Source organism: Stegostoma tigrinum, chromosome 22, assembly GCF_030684315.1.
Source record: "Stegostoma tigrinum isolate sSteTig4 chromosome 22, sSteTig4.hap1, whole genome shotgun sequence".
In the NCBI taxonomy this organism is placed as follows: Eukaryota; Metazoa; Chordata; class Chondrichthyes; order Orectolobiformes; family Stegostomatidae; genus Stegostoma; species Stegostoma tigrinum.
The window spans coordinates 33043555-33062407 of record NC_081375.1 but is presented as its reverse complement, the minus strand read 5'-3'; the positions used below and the strand labels follow the sequence as shown (position 1 = coordinate 33062407).

Here is an 18853-nt window from a genome sequence, read left to right as displayed (position 1 = left end):
GGTTGTTAATGGTTAGAAGAGAAAGAGATTTGAAGTGGGTGTAAAAATGTGAAGGGAGATAATGCCTCCTGTGTACTTGAGCAAAATAATCTGGACATGGAGGAAAGAATGGAAGAAAAATGAAGAACATAGAACAAAGAAAATTACAGCACAGGAACAGGCCCTTTGGCCCTCCAAGCCTGAGCCGATCGAGATCCTCTGTCTAAATCTATCATCTGTTTTCTACGGGTCTGTATCCCTTTGCTCCCTGCCCATCCATGTACCTGTCCAGGTACATCTTAAAAGACACTATCATGTCTGCGTTTACCACCTCCGCTGGCAATACATTCCAGGCACCCACCACCCTCTGTGTAAAGAACCTTCCACGCATATCTCCCATAAACTTTCTTCCTCTCACTTTGAACTCATGACTACTAGTAATTGAGTCCCCCACTCTGGGGAGAAAGCTTCTTGCTTGGTCATTTTCTGAAGTTATGGAATTCAGTATTGAGATATTGAGGCAGTAAGGTGGCTAAGTACAAAATAAAATTTGTTCCTCAAACTTGCGTTGTGCTTTGTTGGAACAATGCTGCAGGCCCAGGTCAAAAATTTTAGTGTGAGAGCGAGGTGGTTTATCAAAATGGCAAATAATTGGGAGATCAAGGTCATTCCTATGAACAGAGCATGATGTTCTGCAAAGCAATCACCCAATCCTGTGTTTGGTCTCACCAGTGTAAACTATGTTTGGGCCCTTGAACAGTGAGGAGGTGTGATTGCTTGAGGAGGTGCCGTGGGTGAGTCAGAGATGGGATTATATGAAGGGAGAAAAGGATGATAGTTGAAAGCAAAACTGATTAATTTTCCCAATTCTAGATGAGAGCAGGAAACAGCACCAAAGACTGCGTGATGTATCAGCGAAAGAGTAGTGGGTGACATCCCCAAGCAGGACTGGCACATCAGATGTTACACATAGCCCACAAAGAGATGGGCATAATTGGGACTCTTATGGATAACTGGCTACACCTTTTACTTGGAGAAAATTTTATATGTCCAAGGAGAAGTTCCGTATTTCATCCCCTTTTAGATAAAGGCCAGCATTCCATTTGCCTTACTGCTGAATTTATATGCCAACTGAAATTGCATGCTGAATAATGTATCAAAGACTTGGATAAGGGATCGAATGTATGGTCGCTAAATTTTCAGGTGAAACCAAAATAAGTTGGTGAGTTAGTTGTGAAAAGGGCATAAGGATATCCATACCAATATGGATAGGTTAAGTGAATGGGCAACATTTTGATAGCCAGAGTAAAATGTCGGAAAATGTGAACTTGTCCATTTTGGCAGAAAGAATAGAAAAGTAGCATATCATTTAAATTGATTTGGATTTGTAGAATTGAGGAAGAGAGGAATCTGTTCTAGTAAATTACTGTGCAAATTCAGCAAATGATGAGGAAGGTAAAGCAAATGCTTCTTGTAAAGGGAATAAAGTGTAAGAGCTGGGAAGTTTTACAGCTGAATCTACATCAGAAATACTGTGTTTTTCGTCTGTTTTATTGAAAAAGGGATATAATTGCATTAAAATCAGTTTGGAGAAGCTTCACTCAGCTCATTCCTGGGATGCAGAGATTCTCTTTATAAGGTGCAGTTAGTCAAATTTGACCTGATACGTGGAGTTTGGAAAAATGAGAGGTGGTTTTATGACGCTCAAGATCCTGAGGGAACTTGACAGGATGTGCATATTTTTCCTTGTGGGAGAAACTAGAACTGGGGACATGGTTTAAAAATAGGAAATCTCCCCATTTTAAGAGAAAGGAGAGAATGTTTGTTTGTTTTTTTCTGAGGATTGAAAGTCTGTGAAGTTCTATTCCCCAGAAGAAATGGAGGCAGTGTTGTTCAGTATTTTCAAGGTTGTTGTCAGTGAATTCTTGACTAATAAGTAAGTTAGAGGGTATTAGTTGGAAATTTCAGTATTCTACCCCCTACTCATGGTTTGTATACATGTGCTTTGTGGGTCAAAGCATTTTAAAAGCATATTTTTTAAAAACTAAAATGTTTAATTAAAAGTGCATGGCTTCCCTTTTGCAAATGTTGATGAATTTGTACACTCTGCCATATCTGAAGCATTTCAATTGATGGAGTTCAGTTGAGGGTTTTCTGTAAGCTGGTGGTACAAAGAACAAAGGATACAGATTCAGGGTCTTGGAAATGAGATACCATTGAATATAAAAAAAAAGACTTTTCATTTAAACACAGTAAGTCTAAATTATCTAGAATTTGCTGACTACAGGGGTGATGGCAACCGAGATGATTAATGATTTCAAGAGGAAATTGGATCTGCAGTCTTGTAGGAGTGGTAGGAACGGTTGGGTCTATGCCAGCTCTCCATGGGGAAATTGGAAATTGGATCTGCAGTCTTGTAGGAGTGGTAGGAACGGTTGGGTCTATGCCAGCTCTCCATGGGGAAATTGGAAATTGGATCTGCAGTCTTGTAGGAGTGGTAGGAACGGTTGGGTCTATGCCAGCTCTCCATGGGGAAATTCAATGTGCCAAATATCCACCTGTTTCATATGACTCTTGCGTTATTCCATATTGTTAAAATGTGCTTTTAACACTTTCAAAACAAATATATTACCATCCACATTATACATTTACACTGAACGACTTCAGGTCGCATTCACCTTTTTACCATTTTAATGAAATAAAATACACCAGGGTCCTTAAGTCGGTTACTTCTGAGATGGAATAAGAAAGATTAGGGGCCATTGCTGAAGGCATGATTGAAGAGTTTGGCCCTAAGAGGATTTATAGTGATAAGACCAAACATGATAGCCTGTAGGGGTTCAAAGAAAAGTTGAACTGGGAAAAAGATAGATAGATTTTGTGCTTTCACTAATTAGAACATAGAACATTACAGCACAGTACAGGCCCTTCGGCCCTCGATGTTGTGCCGACCTGTCATACCGATCTCAAGTCCATCTAACATACACTATTCCATGTACATCCATATGCTTGTCCAATGATGACTTATATGTACCTAAAGTTGGCGAATCTAATGAGGGAATATGCAGCACACTTGTTTTCTAAGCATGAGAGGTGCAAAGCTTGCCTGCTGCTAGCCTGGAGTAATGGCAGAATTACATTGGAGGAATCTGCAGGATGGAATTTAGGATTTGATGAGATACAACTGATGAATGGAGCTTGGAATAGGTACAGTGTGCAGAGTGCTTTTCAGCATGGTTTTGAATTTACATACGGAGAGTATTGAACTCTGTTAAGAACTTTGTTTCAATTTCATAGAATCATTGAATTCCTACAGTGTGGAAACAGGCCCTTTGGCCCAACAAGTCCACAGAGCATCCCATTCACCTATAACCAACCAAATCAACATAACCCTGAACACTATGAGCAATTTAGCATGGCCAGTCTACTTACTCTGGACATCTTTGGACTGTTTCTTTCCTCCCTGGAGGAAGTGAGAAGGAAATAATTGGATGAGTTTGCTCTGGAGACAAACTTGCCTTCCTGTCTTGCTACCTCTGCAATTCAGTGCTGCATAAGAAGGTTCATGCGTGACATTCTCAACTCGCCAGCAATCAAGACCCTTAAGTGGTCAATTAATGGCCATACAAGAACCTCAACTCGTCATGTTCCTAACCACCTGCCTCCCCGGTGGGTGCAAATTGCAGGTTTCCAGCTGGGATACCACAGTGACTTGCAGTCTGAGGTTTTTTTTTGGTGGGGGCCTTCATTGGTCTCAGTGAGGGCTATTCAGTGGCATGGAAAGCAGGCAAAGTGGCAGCCTCTGAAACGTACCTACTTGCCCTAACCTTTTGAACCCCGCCTCTCACCATGATATCTAGCCTCCAAAGAGAAGATAAAATGACTTGCTCCTGGATCCCCTAAGAATAGGCCTTGTCTAGTGATCTTTGCCAAGAAACTTTCTTCGGTGCTGCTTTCGTCTCTGAGTTGATAAGTAGGTAGTGAGAAGCATGCTTGTCCTGACACTTAAGAAAAAATGGGGGCGCCTCACCCTTAGAATTTTAAGGAGGCCACCATTAAGAAATTTATTTTGACCTTATTTAAATAGTAGCTACTTGTTGGACGAAAGAAACCCCAGAAATTTGAGTTATTCTTTCGACCAATCCAATTGAAAAGGATTTTAGATTTAAGTAATTTTGATCTTTATTCTTAAATGATTTTTAATTAGTCCCTTGATGACCTTTTGGTTTTATGATAAAACTGTTTTGTTTAATATCTTCACTTCCTCTCCATGACTGTTTTGTTTTAAGAGAACACTGTTGTAAATATTGTTGCCATTCAACTTTGAGTAGTTTCACTACAATACATAGATGCACTATGGGACTATTAAATTTGAATGCAAGATGGTGAATAATTCAAAGTGCAAGATTGGCATCAGAGTTGAAAAGTTGCAATGAACAGTTGTTCAATAATGTTTTCATCTGCTCAGGATTTTAAAAACAATAGTTACTTAGTTCACTGGCTTGTTGCTTGGACTAGTCTCTGCTTATCACTGACTAGCAGGTCCAATGGGAAACAGTTCAGGACTTGAATGTGCGGAGTGAAAACCATGACTTTTACAACAGATTTGGACCAAGAAATAAAATACTTCTTGTTTTTGCTCAGTTAGTTTTAAATGGAACTTGTTTGTCTCTGCATGGAATTAATGGACTGGTTTTTAAGACATCTTGCTCAAAGCTTTCTGTTGAGATAAAGTGTAACCTTTAAATGGGCACATGAAAAATAATGGTTTTTGATTCATTTGGGCAAAATACAGAATTCTGCGTTACATATATTTGATTTCTTAATTAATTGAATTGTGATGTTTCCAGCGAGATATATAACTGTAGTATTTTTAAATACAGTAATGTGCCCAAAGCAACATCTAGTGTGTGTAAGCTAGAATATTAAAGTGAAAACAAATCATTAACTTGAAATTCTAGAAAGAGTCCAGAAAAATGTGAGTTTTCTTCCAGTCAAATTTTCAAACCACAATATGTGGTTTTAATTTTATTTTCCAGTGCCAGAACCTACCAAGATCAGTCAAAGCCAGCCACAGCCTGCCAATTCCTGCAACAGCACTTCCACGACCACCATTACTAACAGCAGTGGAAGCAATGGCAAGCGAGCTTCTATCAATTGTCAGCAACAGGCCTTGTCCCGCTACCCACCTCGTGAAGTGCCGCCACGCTTCCGGCATCAAGAACAGAAACAGCTATTGAAAAGGGGTCAGCCACTGCCACCTGGGACTGTCGTCAGCAATAGTTTAGCACAAGGTACAGGGCAAGTGGCAGCAAATTCTTCTCAGCACAGTGTTCAACAGGCATCAGGTGGACAACAGCAACTCCAGCATCCCGGCAAAGGACAGACAGGTAAGAGTGCTTGGCCAACCGCACAAATGAGCGATCAATTAAAAAATAACTTCTGAGTTAAATTCAAGCTGAACCTTTTGGGTATTGGGCTTGGGTGATAGCGATACTTGTAGTTTTTAAGCATACATTTCGAAATGTATCATTGAATTCTGGATTTGTTGTGTGTACAGCATTGCATTTTAAATAGTGGTTAAAATTCCAAATTTTTTATGTTCTCATTTCATCTTCCCTCCTGTTTTGAGAGTCAAAATAAGATTTGAACATTTTAAGGCAAGCTCGTTCAGCTGCACGATGTTTTTCAGTTACACTTGTTAATGTAATACAGGTATCAAGGTTTCTGGCTATAGTGTATTGAAATATTTGACATTTAAGATGGTAGAAAGTTCTGAGCATTCCACAGAAGAATCTCCTTTGGTCAGTCAGAAAATTTTGGTCTGATTACTTTTGGTTGCTATTTTAAACAGCATTCTTTTGCCTGTCTCTCCATTTCTTGCCTCCACGAGGAGGATCACAAATTGATGAGTCATTTTCTTGTAATCATTGAAAGCTGTGTAGGAAAAGAAACTTTTGACTAACTCGGCAAAGCAAAGAACAAGTTGTGCAATGTTGACAAATAAGATTTTTACATTTTGAAATTTTTTTATTTGTGGATAGTGTAATCTGAAGGTTAAACATCTGATTAATGTTGAGGAGTAAGTTTGAAATTAAAGGCACTTTATCAAAATGATTGGAACACTCATAACAAGATAGATGAAATAGTAGTCCAAATAGAAATAATTGAGTTTGATATGATAGCCACATGAACCACACACATACAGAAGTGATGGTAAAACATGATAGAACATTGGCCTTGACTAGAACACTGGGTTCAGTTCCTGACATCACATGCCGATGAGATTTACTTGGATTGTGCCGAGGGTGTCATACATGAATTGCCTGAAGAAGCAATAGGTGCTGAGGTTGTTCTCTTTAGAATAAAAAGTTAGGAGGATACTTAATAGATGTATTAAAATTCTTTTTGACTTTGAGTAGAGCGATACGGGGGGGAGGAAAAAGAAGTGTCCCACAGCAGATGGGTCAATAAGCACAGTATGTGAATTTATGTTAGATGACAAAATAGCCACAAATAAAAGGATGTATTTGTTTTGACACAGGAGTTCACGTGACTTGGATTCCATTGTGTGAAATAATGGTGTTACCACATTCAATGATGACTGTCAAAAATGGATAAATATTTAAAGGAACATAGTGGCCAGGCTTTTTGAAAGGGCATGATCTGGCATTAATCAGATCACTGTTTTGGCTCAGGTTCATTCTGTGCTGTAAAATCCATGATTCTGTGAACTGTTGGTACCCAAACGTGGGTCTGAAGCCTTATGAACTGAAAAATTGAATGGCAGTGGAGCTCTAATAAATCTCGAAGATTCCATCGTTTCTGTCAGACAAATAATTATTCCAAATGAGGCAGTGTATGTAGACTTTAACATAAAGCAATTTGTTTCAATAGTAATTGATATTCTTTCATGAAAAGGTGTCAAATTCATCGGGTGGGGGGGGTGGAATTCAGTTTCCCTTATCAAATAAAGATGACATAATCTACAATTCGGAATATAATACTTAAAACCGCCGATGTGGAAACTCTTTCAAATGAGGTTTTTTGCAATTTTGCTGTTACGGATACCATTTGCAAATATGAGCACGACCACACACCTTGGGTCTGATCAGCAAACTCTGCTACTTCCAGCTTCTCAGGTTAAGCAGCCCTTATTTTTCCTCCTCAGAGTTGATAATACTGATCTAGCTGACTGCCTTTCCTTTTACAAATGGACTGTCCTTTACAGTCCAGCACAAGACTACTTTCACCAGTGGGATTTATAAAGCTACGTGCTATTAAATTGGCTTCATCAAGTATTTTGTAATAACAGCTCTTAGCCATTTGCCTACCTTGCAAACTCTGCTCTCTGATGAAGGGTCTAGGCCCGAAACATCAGCTTTTGTGCTCCTGAGATGCTGCTTGGCCTGCTGTGTTCATCCAGCTTCACACTTTGTTATCTTGGATTCTGCAGCATCTGCAGTTCCCATTATCACTGCCTACCTTGCAAGTTTGACACAGAAATAAAGCACGTCAAAGTCAACCTTTGGAATATAGGCTATCTTGATAAGATTGTCGTTCTGTGTATTGTATGAACTGGCAAATAGGCCAAAGACCACCATTTTCAGACCTGTACAGTTCCCAGTCCGCCCTGAGTTGTTGTGGAAAAGCAACTTAGTTTAAAAATTTGAACAACACGTTCAACAAGTCATTTGATGCTACAATTATACAATGACTATCTGAGTGCTACTGTAAGTCCAAAAATACCTTTGCCATTTGAACACTTGAACAACATGTTGACGCAAATTCATACACATTGCTAGGTGTCTGTTGTACATCACAATGATTGGTTGATTGATTTTAACAGCATAGTCCTTAAGCTGTTTGTAATTGGCAGAGTAGTGTTCTCAAATCAGCCTGCCTTGTAAACCCAAGACAAAATGTGTATTATTTGATGTAATTTTACAATTATCTCAAATTTGTTGAACAGTCTCAAACATGCTTTGTTTGTTTATGGGATTTGAGTATTACAGACAAAACCAGTATTCATTGCCTATTCCTAATTGCCCGAAAAGACATGGTAATAAGCTTAATGGGGTATACGAATGCACTTCATTGGTTATAGGGATACCCAACAGTGCTATCAGGAAGAGAGGTCCAGGATTTTAACCCAGTGATAATGAAGGTACTACAATATCATTCCAAGTCGTGATAGCATGTGGCATTCCCATGCATATTTAGACTTTGGGAAAGCATTTGATATGCTGCCATGTGGCAGATTGGTTACCAGATTCGAAACGTTTGGGACTGGTCCATGCATGGCAGCATGGATTAGAATTTTGCTGAAAGACAGGAAACAGGCTAGGTATAGATAGGTATCTCTCAAGTTGGGAGACAAATTGAAAGCGATGTTCCCCCAGGGTTACTGTTGGGACCCTTGCTTTTTTAGATTTATATGAACAATTTGGAGATGGGTTTTGAGGGCAAATTCCCTAAATTTTTAGATGAAACAAAGCTAAGGAGAATAGTGAATTGTGAGAATGATGCTGAGCAACTTCAGAGGCACATTGGCGAGTTGGTCAATTAAGCACACACCTGGCAAATAAACTTCAGTGTAGAGGAATGTGAGGTAGAAGAAATATGAAGATATAGTACAGGCTCAATGGTACAGCTTTTGAGGGGAGTACAAGAGTAGAGGGACCTCAGGATTTACATGCATGATTCTCTCTGAAGGTGGCCCAGCAAGTTGAAACAGTTGTTAAGAAGGCTGATTTGATCCTTGAATTTATAATAGAAGCATAAAATGTAAAAGCAGGGAAGTGATGCTGCACCTCTATAACTTATCGGTCAGACCACATTTGGAGTATTGTGTTCAGTTCTGGGCGCCTTATTTAACAAAGGATGTTAAAGCCACAGAGAGAGTGCAAAGAGCATTTACTATAATGATACTGGGAATAAAGGATTTTAGAAACAAGGGAAATTTAGGGGGATTGGGCTTATTCTCCTGGGAGCAGAGTAGACTTGAGTTACCTTTATTAAGGTATTCAGAATTATGAACAATTTTGACAGAACAGAAGGATATTCTGTTTCCGCTTGTTGGTATACCAGTAACTAGGGGTCACAATTTTAAGACTGTCAGCAAGAGAACTCTGGGTGAGATGAGAAATGGAATGCATGGCCTAGGAGTGTGGTGGAGGTGGATTCCATCAGAGGTTTCAGAAGAGAGCTGGATAAATTCACAAGTGGTGGAGTAAGAGGGTTGCTGTGATAGAGATGGAAAGTGGGACTAGCTGGGTAGTTCTTTCAGGAGCTGATCCAGTCATGATGGGTCAGATGGCCTTCTGTACTGTGACATTTGTATGATTCCATACAATTATTGTGAAGCAAGGTCTTACGGCTTCTATAGTCAATCCGCTTGCAATAAAGGCTAACATTCTCGGTAGCCTTTCTAACAGCTAACTGTCCCTGTACGTTAACCTTCATTGACATATTGACGAGGACACTTGTGTCCCTTTGTACATCTACACTTTACAACTTCTTAACATTTAAGAGGTATTCTGCACATCTGTTCCTCTTAACAAAGTGTATAACTTTACATTTTCCACAATATGTTTCATCTGTCATGTTCTTGCCCATTTTACTAACCAGGTCCAAATCCTTGTGAAGCTGCTTTACATCTTCCTTACAGTACACATTCCCATTTAGTTTTGTATCAGCTGCAAATTTAAAAATATTACATTTGGCCCTCAATTCCAAATCATGTATATATACTGAACAGCTGAGGCCCAAATACTGATGATTACAGTATCCCACCGGTCACAGCCTGCCAATGCTGGAATGTCCCATTTATTCCTGCTGTATTTTCTGTACGTAAGCCAATATTGATCCATGCCTGTACATTATCTTGTATCACATAAGCCTTAATTTTTCTAATCGGCCTTCTGTAGAGCACTTTATTAAAAGCCTTTTGAAAATTCATTTACTAAGTCCATTGATTGCCCTTGATCAATTTGTTAGTAATATGTTCAAAAGAAACACAAGAAGTTTGTGAAACACTCTTTTTTTTTTTCCCCATTCATATACTGATGCTAATGTTGCCCAATCAGATCATTAGTATCTAAGCAAAAATAAATTGCTGGAGAAACTCAGCAGGTCTGGCAGCAGCTGTGATGAGAAAGCAGAGTTGATGTTTTCAGAATGATCACTCGACCTGAAATGTTAGCTCCGCAGAAATCGTTCCAAAATTGTGGAATTTCTGAAGATAATCGCCAGGTACAAAACATGACACCGATGGTTTGCTGTGTACTCTTTCCCCTCTGAAGGCCCATCTCTATAGCAGCTAAGATTTTATAACCTTCTGTCTCCATGCCAAAGTATGATTGTCTGTACTTGAGATCTCCTAAATCCGTTCTATCCTGAACTTAAGTGGTAGTTTAAAGTATAAGCATTTACAAAATCTGACATTCCCTGCAATTTGGAGACTTAACCTTCTAATAACCATTAATGCAGCTGCCCTGAATTAATTAATCAGCTTTACCTATCTACTCATACCTACCCCTCTCCCATTCAGGTGACATGGGCAGCTGGTTCAGTTATCCTTATTAATTGTCTATCCCTTGTTGCCCTTGAGAAAGTTGTGGTGAGCTGCCTTCTGGAACCATTGCAGTCCATTTACTGTCGGTCGACCCACAATGCTGTTGGGGAGTGAATTGCAAGATTTTGACCCAGTGACAATATATGTCCAAGTTAGGGTGGTGAGTGGCATGGAGGGGAATTTGCAGGTGGTTGTGTTTGCATGTATCTGATGTCCATGTCCTTCTAGAAGGAAATGATTGCGGGTTTGGATGGTGATGTTTAAGGATTTTTGGCAAATTCCTGCAGTACATCTTGCTGATTGTACGCTGTGCTGTTACTGAGGGTCAGTAGTGGAGTGACTGAATGTTTGTGGATACGGTACCAACCAAAACAGATTATTCTGTACTGGATGCAGATCAACTTCTTCAGTGTTGTTGTAGCTGCCCTCATCCAGTGCAAGTATTTCATCTTGTGCCTTGAAAATGGTGGACAGGCTTTGGGGATTGGGGGAGTCAGCAGGTAACTTGCTGCATATATGTTGAGTCCATTTCGGTTTCTTGTCAGTGGTAACCTCAAGGTGTTGATTAGTCAAGGATTCCGTGACAGTAATGCCATTGAATGACATGGGGGTGATTGTCATTGTCTGGCATTCGTGTGGCATGATTGTTACTTGCTAATTGTCAGCCAAAGACAGGATTTGTTGCATTTGGTCATGGACTGTGTCGTGACCTCAGGAGTTGTGAATGGTGCTGACCATTGTCTAACCACTGGCAAAGTTCCCCATTTCTGATCTTCTGATGGAGGAAAGGTCACTGCTGAAGTGGCTGAAGGTGGTTGGGCCTAGGATATTACCCCAGGAACTCCTGCAGAGATGTCCTGGAGCTTAATTGACTGACCTTCAACCACCACAACCCTGTTCATATGTTCCAGGTATGACTCCAACCACTGGGGAAGTTTGCCCCATGATTTTCATACTTTGCTGGTTTGGATTTGTCTTTTTTTTTCCTGTGCACAGGACATAGCTGGGAGATTTTATGTTAGATGCTAGAGTTGTAGCTGTACTAGAATAGCTTGGCCAGGGACATGGCAAGTTCTGGACACAAGGTTACAGTACTCTTACTGGAATGTTATCAAGACTAGTAGCCTTTTGCAGTATCCAGTGCCTCCAAATATGTCTTGTTATCACAGGGAGTGAATCAAATTGGCTGAAGACTGAAATCTGTGATTTTGGGGACCTCTGGAGAAGGTGGATAGATCATCCACTCTGCAACGATCTTCAGCCAGATGTGCTAATGCTTCAATCTTACCTTTTGCGCTGGTATACTGGGCTCTGCCATCATTGAGGATGGGGGATATTAATGGAGCTTCCTGAGTTATTTGATTGTCTGCCACAAGTTATGACTGGATGTGGCAGGACTGTAGAGCTTCGATCTGATCCATTGGCTGTAGGATTGCTTAGCTTTGTCTATTATATTTTGCTTTTGCTGTTTTGTGCGCAAGTAGTCTTGTAGCTTCACCAGGTTGACATCTCGTTTTTTAAGTATGCCAAGTTTGAACTGCCTTCCTGAATTCTTTGTTGCATCAGGATTGATCCCCTGGCCTGATGGGGAATTGTGGAATGGGGGAATTGACAGTCTGAGGTTGCATACTGTGTTGGAGATTCTGCTCCTGCTGATGGCATACAGCATCTCTTGGATTTCAGTCTTGTTGTTATACCATTTAGCACGGTCACTGTGCCGTACAACATGATGTGAGGTATTATCAGTGTGAAGGTGGGACTTGGTCTCCATGATGCCTGTGTGGTCTCTCTTACTGATACCATCATGAATGGATACATCTACAAGTATGCGTAGCTTGCATATTTTTGCTAGTAAGACATCTAGGTTCCCACTTTAGCCTCTAATCTCTTAACAATCCCACTAGCTAGCTAACAATCCAAATGCTTGTTTTTGTGCAGAATTCAGAAGGTTAGAGGACCCGTGAATTCATCTGTTTTACCTTAAAAGATATAGTTCATTACCTTATAAACTTCATCACAATGAAAGTCCAGTCAACTGACAACACAGAAGTGGTACAAGGTTGACATAATTGATAGGTTATACTGGATGTTTTCAGAACTGATTTTAAGATCCTGATGACCTTGCTGTTGATACCGAGAAAGTGACAGAGGAGTGAGCCAAGGATAGATTCCTAAAGGTGTAGGGGTAATAAATATATCTTTTCCTGCCAATGCTCTGGTTGCAGTTTTGTAGGTAAGCGAACTAAGTGAGTGTAGGTCCACTGTGCAGAACAACAGAAGGAGGGCACTAGAAGAAGATTGTTTTGACTGTGGCAAAGGCTGCAGTGCTGTTGCAACATAGTTACAGTCACTTGAAATGTCATTTGAAAGTTTGATGAGGACTGTGTCCTTCGTATGACACAGCCAGTAACTTGCTTGGAAAAATTCAAACTAAAACACGTAGTAATGATGGATCAATCTGGGAAGTAACAATATATCCCAAGAACATTCGAATGAAAAGGAGGTTTGGAAGATGAGATGTTATAGCAGAGAGGAGGAGGATGGCTTTCCTGCAGATGAGTGTCAACAAAGGTTTAAAAAGCAGAGAACAGTATCCCAACTCACAGAATTGTTTACCATGTCAGCTGTCATGGGGAAAGGAAGAAAATTGTTTGTCCACAACCATTTCCAATAAGCACTAACCAACGTGTCCTTGGAAAAGTTATGAAGAAATATATAAAAGGAACTGCAGAGATGTGGAATGTATATGCATTAGGGATTCTGAGTTCCCATTGCTATTCTGAATGTGTGATCCTGCTACTGTGTTGAGGTTAATACATGATGGAAAGCACCATTGTCCTCAAATTTTCACATGGGAAATCAGTTTGCTCAGATCCAAATTTATGTCAGAACTTTTTGTTAGACTGAAGATTTCTTAACAAAATAAATGAGGAAATATATAAGTATTTAGCACTTTTTCTTAATAAGAAGTCTGGTAGGCAAACTGCTGGAAACCAATCTTAGGGAACTCATTGTTACTCTGAAATCAAAGTAATCGTGAGTTTAGTTTGCAGTTTGTTTTAGGTGCCTGGCAGGAATGTGCAGAAATCAGTGAAAGGAAACTAGTTGCAGCCATGCTGTCTGAGCATAAGTTTTACTGTGAAGATAGTGAGGACTGTTCAAATTTTGAGTATTTGTAAGATTCTTGCTGGAGATAAAAGAAATAGTCTGAATTTGAATTGTTTTCTAATATTTGTAAGGAACCTTTCAAGTTTTTTTAGCCTGGTGTAATATTGTCCATGTTTTTCTTAAATGAGTATTTCACATCAGAGCATGCTCTTGCCCTTCCACTTTTTAATGATGTAGCAGTAGCAGTTTCTGCATTGCCATACACGGTATTTTGACTCTGACAAATTCATATGAATTTGTCAATTTCCTCAATAATTGCGAACTCTCCATTAAACCAAAAGCCACAACAAATAAGGAAAGCATTAATTTCCTGGATATTACAGTATTTAAATTGGCACAAGATAACAAGCATAAGTTAGCAAGATAACTATATTTTCCCAAAATAACTGACACACAGTTGTACACTCAGACATCTGAAGAGGTGGTAACATTATGGTAACGTCTCTGGACTAGTAATCCAGAGCCTCTGACTAATGCTGTTGGGTTGTAGGTTGAAATGTTGTAATGGCATTTAAATTCACTTAAATTTGAAATGTGTTACAGCTATCATGATGGAACTAATATTGATTGTCATAAAAGTCTATCTGGTTCAGTAGTGTTCCTTCAGGGATGAAATCTGCCATTGTTGCCTGGTTGGGGCTACATGTGACTTCAGACCCACAAGAATGTGGCTGACTCTCACCAGCTCTCTGAAATGGCATTGTAAATCACTCAGTTTAAGGGCAATTACGAGTTAATAACCATTGCACCCATATACCATGAAGGGAGGTTTGGGAGGAGGTGGTGAGAGTTGTTAGTTAGCCAAGTATTAGAGCTGATTTTAATTCTCTAATATTGCATGTTTCAGTATTAAGTTAATTATATCAAACTCGCTGAAGTTTGTGCTTCTAACTCCACTTTGAGGACTTTTTTGGAAACTTCCGGACACGAGATTATTGTAAACTTAGTTTTACCAGGCAATTACCACATAGTGCTGTAGTATTCTCAGGACCTTTGAGAGGTCTTGATGTACATCTTGCAGGATATATTTGGTTCTTACCTATCCAGAGAAGATCTTGGCTGTTTTCTTGTCTATTAACTGCTTATTTGGCATCTTTTTCAATTTTTGTTTTGCAAATCCAAGTATACTACACTCACTGGTTCCCTTTAATTTATTATCCTACTTACATACTGAATGGAAAACAACTTCAATAAGTTTGTCATACACTTTTTAAATATCATAAAACCATCTCGACTTGTTATTTTACTATTCTTCTCTAAGCACATTGTTGAGCCTTCTTCTTACATTCCAACACTTTGCTGATGACTGATATAAGGCTAATTGCTCAGTTAAAGTTGTTCAGAATCATGAGGAGGATGGATAAAGTAGGCAAAAAGAAATTCTTCACATTGGAAGGTTGATTTATGATTTGACAAAGATGTGGGGACTTTTTAATGCAGTCAGTGATTAGTATCTAGAACCTGACAGGGGATAGAGGCAAATTAATTTGTGACGTTCAAAGGGAAGGTGGATAAGCACCCGAAGAGAGGACAATAATGCAAGGCTACAGGGAAACAGCATGAAATGGAACAAACTGAATTGCTCTTGCAAATGGCTGACATGGACTCAATGGGCAGTGTTACCACCTCCTGTGTTCGAGCAGTTCTGTAATTCCAGCATGAAATTTGGCTGTCCTAACATCAATGTATTTTCATGTATCATGCACAATAGGATAAGAATTAAAATTTGAGTGATTTGGAATATGAATGTGGCAGTTAAGTTTGTAGAAGCGTAAATAATAACTGAGATTTAAAAAAACCTTCAACCCAGCCTGTCCCATGGGATACTCTGTATATTACTATATGCTACTCCTGCATGAAATCAAATGTTTGCAATTAGCAGTCAATATATTTCATCTTTATTTTCACTTGCAAATGTACTGAAATAATTTTAATTTTATATTTGGATATGGTCGTGTAGAATAATAGTGAAGACACAGAATCACAGAAATGTTATAATGCAGAAGTAGGCCATTCCACTCATTGTGCCTGCACTTGCTTGTTAAATGAGCATCAAAACCTAGTGCTGATTTCCTGCTTTTTTCCGATACCCTTGCACATTTTTTAACTGAATAATCATCCAATACCTTGAGTGCCACAACTACCCTCCCTCCACCACTCTTCCAGGCAGTGCGTTCCATACTCTAACTACTTGCTGAATAAACAACGTGTGGAGCTGGATGAACACAGCAGGCCAAGCAGCATCTCAGGAGCACAAAAGCTGACGTTTCGGGCCTAGACCCTTCATCAGAGAGGGGAATGGGGAGAGGGAACTGGAATAAATAGGGAGAGGGGGGAGGCGGACCGAAGATGGAGAGAAAACAAGATAGGTAGGAGGGGATAGGTCAGCCCAGGGAAGATGGACATGTCAAGGAGGCGGGATGAGGTGGTAGGTAGGAAATGGAGGTGTGGCTTGAGGTGGGAGGAAGGGATGGGTGAGAGGAAGAACAGGTTAGGGAGGCAGAGACAGGCTGGGCTGGTTTTGGGATGCAGTGGGGGAAGGGGAAACCAGCCCAGTTCTTCCCCTCCCCCCACTGCATCACAAAGCCAGCCCAGCTCGTCCCCTCCCCCCAACTGCATCCCAAAACCAGCCCAGCCTGTCTCTGCTTCCCTAACCTGTTCTTCCTCTCACCCATCCTTTCCTCCCACCTCAAGCCGCACCTCCATTTCCTACCTATCACCTCATCCCGCCTCCTTGACCTGTCCATCCTCCCTGGACTGACCTATCCACTCCCCATCTCCTCACCTATACTCTCTACCTATCTTGTTTTCTCTCCATCTTCGGTCCGCCTCCCCCCTCTCCCTATTTATTCCAGTTCCCTCTCCCCATTCCCCTCTCTGATGAAGGGTCTAGGCCTGAAATGTCAGCTTTTGTGCTCCTGAGATGCTGCTTGGCCTGCTGTATTCATCCAGCTCCACACTTTGTTATCTTGGATTCTCCAGGATCTGCAGTTCCTATTATCAATGTTGAATAAACATGTTATTCTTCCCTTCACCCTTGCTTCCTTTGTACATTATATTAAATCCATGTCCTCATGTTCTTGTTCCATTTACAAGCAGGAACAGTTTCTCCTTGCATATATGTATGGCTTAGAAGGATTGGACGCTAAGAAGTTGTTTCCATTAGGCGGGGAGACTAGGACCCGTGGGCACAGCCTTAAAATTAGAGGGGGTAAATTTAAAACTGAAATGAGACGACATTTCTTCAGCCAGAGAGTGGTGGGCTTGTGGAATTCATTGCCGCAGAGTGCAGTGGAGGCTGGGACGTTGGATGCCTTCAGGCAGAGATCGACAAACTCTTGATCTCAAAAGGAATCAAGGGCTACGGGGGGAGCGCAGGGAAGTGGTGTTGAAATGCCCATCAGCCATGATTTAAATGGCGGAGTGGACTTGATGGGCCGAATGGCCTTACTCCCACTCCTAATGTCTTATGATCTTATATCCAACTTGCTCATTGCTTTGTAAACCATCTATCAGATCTCATTTAAACTATCTTCCCTCCACAGAGAACAGACCCAATTTCTTGAACTGATCCTCATAACAGTAGTTCCTCATCCCTGGGAACCATTCTTGTAAACTGCTTCTGCACTCTATCCAATACATTCACATTCTGCTTAAAATGTGGCACTCTGAACTGTAAGCAGTATTCCATTTGAGGTCTGAGAAGTGTCTCATATAAGTCCAACATCACTTTCTTGCTCTTATACTCTGTGCCCCTACTAATGAAGCCAAAGACGCTATATGCATTTCTTAGTGCTGTCTGTACCTATCGTGACTGTTCTTCAAAGATCAGAATACGTATACGCCCAGGTCCCTCAGTTCCTGCGCCCCCCTCCCCCATGCCTTTGAATTGTATATCCCATAAACTTGATATCAGCTTTCCCTGTTGTTCTTGTGGTATACTTATGCCACTACATTAGTACCAATGGACAATCTGAAATTCTACATATACTTTAAGCGGAGATAGAGAGAAGTCCTCAGGATAAGCACTTGAAGGCAGGAAAATTGTGGGTTATGGTGAGGAGAGAGCTTTTTACATTAAAGATTGCCACATATGGGTGCTAAGAACAAGGAAAGGTTTAAAAATGTAGAGTAAGTTGATTGAAAAAAAAACACAATAGAAGGAAAGTCTTCTACAATTTAAAAAATAGTACGTGAGGGGTCATAAACAGTGAATAAGTGGAAAAACTTCAAAAAAAACTTGTGGCTAGGAATGGTGGGGGCATGCGGAAATTTGAAAAGCAGGTCAAAAATTTAAGACCCAATGGTGTCTGTGGTGACCTAGTCAAGAGAATGGTGCTACAATCACCACCTTTCTCTGTTTGCTCTTACCTCCCTGCCACTTCCAGTGCTTTCTGTGTGGATTGTTTAACAATTTGCTTTTTACAAAAAAATTCCTTCACCGACTTTGGTACCTCTGTAACAAAGTTGACAATTCACAGACGAAGCCAGAAACCCTGTTCTCGTTCAGCTTCCATTTGCAGCTGTTAACAGCAAATAAATTCCGTGATTTTACAGCGCTCTGGTGAGTTTGCAAGTCAGACTAAATTTCAAAAGGAAATTGTTTGCCCTCTTAATCGTCTTGCGTGTTTATCTGGAATTTTTCCCAGCTCCCTTCGTTCAAAACTGGCCTGCTATGTATCCTCCAGTTCTTTCTCTCCATTAATTATTTGACATGTAAAACTTGAATTCCTTCCCGAAGCTTTGTTTTTCCAGTTGTCTCTCATCCTTAAGATACGACTTAAGACCCACGAACAAGCTTTTAGTTATGTGTTTAGTCTTTGTTTGCTGTCACTTGTCTGATTACACTACACTATTTTGAAATGTTTCTGCTAGATTGCTATGTTAAATATTACACAAATGCAAGTTGCTGTTCAGTGGAATATCTTTGTTTGTATCCATATGCAAATGATTGAGGTGATCCCTTGCAGCTAAGCGAATGTACTACATTTGACTCTGCAAATTCCATAACAACAAAAAATAAACCATGTAGAAGAAAGACTTCTCATTGTTTTCTGTTTCATCTGTGGTTGCTTGTGTCTTGAGTGCAGACACTGTTTTCAGTTTCTTTTGCACTGCTGATTGATGGAG

General features: G+C 40.2%; 1 protein-coding gene across 14 annotated transcripts in view; it reads left to right on the top strand.

Moving 5' to 3' along the window:
• The window catches only part of tnrc6c1 (trinucleotide repeat containing adaptor 6C1), a 637257-nt gene that overhangs the window by 528125 nt on the left and 90279 nt on the right, over positions 1-18853 (top strand). For all 14 annotated transcript variants that reach the window (XM_059653753.1, XM_048554723.2, XM_048554726.2 and 11 more), the window contains one exon: positions 5019-5369. In XM_059653753.1, the coding sequence (XP_059509736.1) occupies positions 5019-5369 (351 nt within the window). The remainder of the gene's footprint in view (positions 1-5018; positions 5370-18853) is intronic.